General features: G+C 37.6%; 1 protein-coding gene across 3 annotated transcripts in view; it reads left to right on the forward strand.

Moving 5' to 3' along the window:
• Positions 1-4,359, forward strand: part of fpgs (folylpolyglutamate synthase) — a 54,304-nt gene extending 49,945 nt beyond the window's left edge. For all 3 annotated transcript variants that reach the window (XM_061980640.1, XM_061980638.1, XM_061980639.1), the window contains 2 exons: positions 301-367; positions 2,815-4,359. In XM_061980640.1, the coding sequence (XP_061836624.1) occupies positions 301-367; positions 2,815-3,188 (441 nt within the window). In that variant the 3' untranslated portion in view covers positions 3,189-4,359. The remainder of the gene's footprint in view (positions 1-300; positions 368-2,814) is intronic.
• The last annotated feature ends 1,378 nt before the right edge of the window (positions 4,360-5,737 follow it).

Genomic DNA, 5,737 nt, shown 5'->3' on the forward strand with positions numbered 1-5,737 from the left:
TAGGGCATTACGGCAAGTGACAAGGGCGGTCGTGAATTCGAGCACTGCATCTGTTGTTTTATTTTGACAAAGATGGGGAAAAACACTACTCGTAAACGGCGCGTGCAACAGCAACAAACCTCAGTAGACGTGAATTTAAATCATGAAATGCAACCTTACCCGAGCAAAAACTATGCATATTTTTCCAGGAGAGTTTTTATACCCATTTCCATGACCCAGCCACACGCAAATAAGTTGTAGCCCTCCATGCTTTTCCAAAGCAGTTTAACTCTGAGTTTAATAGTTTGGTTTCTGTTTCAGCCTTGCCATTTTGATTTTGCTGTGTTCTGCCCTAACATCACTGAGACCATCACTTCCTGTAATGCAGGTGAGATCATTTAGTCCATATATTTGTCAGTGTTTCCCATACATTTATTTATTTTTGGTTGACATTTCCTGCTAGAGTTGTTAGTTTGTACTAAATGTATTGCTTACTTGAAAATACCTGAAATGGTCACTTTGTTGTGTAGTACAAATGTACTTTGAATTGAAGTACTACAGTTGTTAAATGTTTAAAAAATGGCTTTAATGGTGAAAAAAATAAGATTTTGGAAATAAGATAGCTTACCGACAGACTGCCATGCCCTGGGATTGTCACATGACAAGCATTCCTAAATGTCCTGTATGTCATATATTGACTTAATGAGATAAAGTCAAGCACAAAGATGTATTGGATGCATTTTAACACATTTTAAAACTACTCACTTTTTAAGGGGTATGCAATCACATCACAGGCAATGGTAGGCTTCTACAGGAACTTTCCCATTTACCCAGGTAAATATAGTTACCCCCCTGTGTTTCCAGCAAAAACTACCCGGGTAGATTTAGTTCCACAGGAGCTATTTTTGGTTCCCAGTAACGAGATGGGACTTTCGGAAGTTCCCCAGGAACCTTAGGGTTCGACAGCACACTCCCGCCCTTCTGATTGGTTTTTCATTGTCTGTGGCTAATATCGTATTTATTTTTAGTCCCCTCAATGACATGCTAGCAGCTAATTGTGTATCTCCATATACAGTGTGGAACAATTTGCCTCATAATCACCTTAATTACGACAAATAAATTGCATTTCTTAATATCTTAAGTATCAAGTATCATTATCAAGTATTAGGATGAGGCTAGACATGTTACACACCAGAGCAATCAGGCGCAGGCATGCTAACAGCCGAGCTAGCTGGATACAACAGAAGAAATAAGTGCCTCATAAAGTGTAGCTTGAACCACATTGCAGCAGATAGTAAGCAGCTAGTAACAAAAAGATATGATTAGAGAGAGGATAATATAACTGCAATTGTTGTGTCCACATTGTCACAGTCAGTTTGCGACATGTAAGAGGAGAGTGGCTCAATCAATAATCGAGAATGATTAGATTTGTATTTTCATTGTCTCAATATCGTTTGGGTTTGTTTTTTTTAAAATAGTTTTTGTGAATGTTTGCAATTTCTCTTGTGTCCACCCTGGACACAAGAGGACTTTAAAGGCCAAACCTATTTTAATAAGTAGTTAATAGTTTTTGATTAGTTATTGTTTACTATTGACTTAGTTTTGCTCAAGCAATTTGATTTGATTAAAAGAGATTAAGGAAGCAGTTAAAATATTGTGCTGATATTGTTAAACTGTGTACAGCATTCACTATAGATAAGTTTAAAAAATTACAATCAAGACATGTGATCAGTATTGGTATCAGCCGATCACTCTCGTGGATGATTGGAATCGGCAGCATCAATCCCTGATCCGAACAGCCGCACTCCCAGGATGGCATATTTCCATTATTATGTCCCCTGCATATTGAACAGGGGAAATGATTAAAATCAATGCGTTTTTGCAATAACTGGGTTGTTTCTCCTCCAAAATCTTTTAAGACGAAGAGTTGTAATATTTTCATATTCCATGTATTTCTCACAAAACATGTTTGTGACATGAGTCCATTAGCATTTTTTTTTCATTAATATTAACAACCTCTAAAGGCCTTAGTGGCCACATGCGTGGACAGCACCTTTTAGCTCTTATTTCCAAAATTGTGTACCGGGTACACTACTGAATTGGGGTCTTATGCCGCTTATGTGGACACTTATACTGCTGTCTGGTGGTGTCAGAAGAGTATAACATACAATGGAATTTGGGGAAAAAAAGTGTAAAAATAAAAATTTGCATGTCACTACACATGAAGTACACGTTGTGTACTTATGGACCAAGTACATCATATCAAAAGATGATTTTTAGTTTTTATTCTAATTAGGGTCCAATAAGCCCAAATAGCAAAGAGAAATTAAAAAAAGCATGTAAACAAACAGCTTGGTTAAGGAATTGCAGTTTTTGTATCAGCACCCACTCTTCCACAACGCGATTGCTTACCAGCCCAACACTAACGCCGCACGCCACCAGGTACAACGGGAAAATTTGGGGAAATATGCCACTACATTCTTATCAGTAATAGAGCAGGAATAGGCTAGAAATATGTTTGTAGTAGAATTTCACATTGACATTTTTTATCTGTTTCTTAACCTAAAACTGGGTCCCCCACAGATTGCAGTGTGTGATCTGCGTATACCAGTGGCCTGTTTTTAAGTCTTTAAAAAGCCTTTGTGTTGCATTGTTTCTTTATGAAGCGCTTTTTATACATTAATTTGACTTGTTGAAGAAACACAATTAACTAGAGTTGACATGCAATTATCCATACAGAAAGCAATGGCGCTTGTTTCCCATTTTCTGTGTGGGATTTTACATTTGACAGTTACTGTATATTCATCACTCATCTGTGCTGCTGTTGCTTCTCAGACCAACTGAACTTCAATGTGTCGGTGGAACACATGTTAACCCGCTGCTTGGACAACGAGAGGAGCTGGCGCTTGCACAATAGCACAGGGGACACAGGCAGCAACCCACTTCTGATTGAGGACAGCTTGTCTTTAGCCCCCGACAAGAAAGCGGACACTCTGGTGTTCCCTTGTATCCTTAGCGCCCTCCACTGGATCACACAGGGTAGAGACCCTGTGCTGGCGGACCCTTCCAAGAAAGTGTTCCCGTTGAAACCCAGTGTGAATGCCAAAGCTGCTCCACTCTGCAATGCAGCCCAGATTCACATACTTATCACTGGTAGCCTGCATCTGGTAGGAGGGGCACTAAAACATCTTGTTCCTCAATCCGCCTAGGAACTGGAATTCCTTTTAGAATTAGCATGGGGCTGTTATCTTTATGGGCGCTATTGTTCTGGGCAGTGGTACAGTATCACATAGATGAGTGCACCCTTCACATTTCAGCAGCTGTTTTTAGTATATCTTCTCAAGGGAGTGAAACTGTGTTATAACTTTAGGGTAGTCTGTGTATAGCTTGTAAAGTAGTAAAGATTTAACGTACTTAACACACACGTTACTGTACAAAAGTGTGTGTGAAACGCTGGACACTTGCCACCCTCCATAGTCGCTATCTTGGCTACATAGCAGAAGGGGAGGGACTAACTTGAGTGGTTGCAATTCACCATTTAAAAGAAGAGGAAGCAGGCAAACATGTGATCGTCAACAACAGTAACCAATTTGAGACAAAATTTGCACAGAAATTAATTAGTGTACATACCGGTACACCATTTGAGACACAACCAATATTTTGTGAGCACCATTGCTGTTTAGCACTGCCTTTAATCCACTTAGCCATGGAAGTAATTAGAGTGGCATAGTTTGATACTGAAATCCTCTTTCTCTCATTTATGGTGTCATGGTGGGCTCACCAGTTTCGGCCTCACTCATGCTTGACTGGCGGCTAGACTCGCGTGTTGCCAGCTATTAAAACAATAATTATTGTGTTCGGTGGATAGTTAAGCTATATTGTACAAAAGCTGTACACTGTCTACTCTAAAGAATGTCTTAAGTTTCATTTCTGGTCCCTTGAGAAGATATGCAGTACTATATAAAAATTGTTGCTAAACTTTGGGGCGTGCTCCTTGTGTAAGCTGTACAGAAGATCACTGATATTTGCGGAGGTTGCTTTCTAAAACCACAGAAATGGGATTTATCTTGGCAAAAATACATATTTTTCCGCCATAAAAATGCTAAATTGCGAATATGCAGGGATCTATTTATGTTCGAGAGAAATTGTCTCCAGGCACTGTGGAGTTCGAACTAAGGCAGCTTCATCACCGGTCTAGCCTCACATGAAGCCTTAAACACTGGAGTGCCATGTCATCCCACTTGAAGTCAAAAATGTGTTTACATCGGGTGTATATTCAGTTTTGAATGATATTTTTGTACATCACCCATTCCAAAAGGTATATTTGTGTGTCTGTTTAGATACATGTATACATAGATACAAACATACAGTGGTACCTCGGTTTTTGTTGTTTTTTTGTAAACCAAATTGTACAAAAACTGAAGCAATTTTTCCCACAACAAATAATATCAATCAAATGAATTTGTTCTGGATACTCAAAATTTGAACACAACTATTTTTTTATAAAGAATTATTTATAGTTTACATGTAGAAAAAAAATTGAATACCAATAAATGATGCATGAAATGTATAGATTAATATTTTTAACATCGCATTTACCTTAATTGAAGTTTCTTTGTTAGCAAAGAGGGAGGAACCACATGGTCACGGTCGTACTTTTCTTGGAGTTTAACATTTCAATAGTATTTCTCACTTTTGTCCAAGTGCTGGCACAACTTTATTTACCCTTGTGGTGGGTTATTTTGTAGTCTAACTCAAAAATTAAAACACATTCTTTGTGGGGGCACTCCATTCTACAGAATGATGTGCAGGCAAACAGACTAGTTTAGTCATACAATAATTGAAATGGTGAGGAAAACGGGGAAAATTATAATGGGGAAAAACATTTATTACAAAATGCAGGGCATATGAAAAATGCAGTTCCACTGTACATGAATACAGTATATGTACAGTACACGTATATACACATTATATCCCCTTCTACATCCACTTAAGTCAGTTTATGAATAAGAGTGTAATACACAATATGGTTGCAGGTGGAAGTTTTTAATAATGCATGAATGTCACAGTCACAGAAGTTCTCACTTAGTAGCTCATGTAAGTCCATTACCCCTGCAAATGTTTAGGAGGGGAGATTGTCATTTAAATGTTCTAATTTACCTTCTTACAATGGCATCACATGAACTTTTTCCAATTAATGATTTCCCCCATTGTAACTTACTAATCACATTTGTATATGTCACAAAGAACTGAGTTTAAAAGTTTTTGGAAGTGAATTTTGATCCATCATGTCTTAATACCAAGATAATATTTTTTTTTTAAGTAAAGAGAGTGGAAAGCATTGCATTTGTCTCAGCCACAATTATTGAAGCAGGGTTTAAGTAAAACAATACATTAACTTCAGGTGGCAGCTTGTGCAATGTGATGCAGCCTTAATAAGGACGAGCCAATATTATTTGAGGCATTCTTCTAAAAGACATCAGAAATGTATAAGCCTGCGGTATATATGAGTAACCATTTTCTTCATTCTACATGTCGGCTTGTTAAACCTGCCCCCTGTAATGGCATATTGTCACTACAAGTTTAACACTAAAATAAAACTACCTAAAAACATTCATCCTATGTTTTTGTCATCACCTTTTATCTCCATGTTGATTGTTGGGTGAATTTGAAGTCTTACCAAACAAGTAAATAAAATGTTAAATAAAACGGTTCCATTTGTTGTATTTATCAAATGTATTCTTTCAACTAAATCTGA

The sequence above is a fragment of the Nerophis lumbriciformis genome, linkage group LG20 (genome assembly GCF_033978685.3).
Source record: "Nerophis lumbriciformis linkage group LG20, RoL_Nlum_v2.1, whole genome shotgun sequence".
Taxonomy (NCBI): domain Eukaryota; kingdom Metazoa; phylum Chordata; class Actinopteri; order Syngnathiformes; family Syngnathidae; genus Nerophis; species Nerophis lumbriciformis.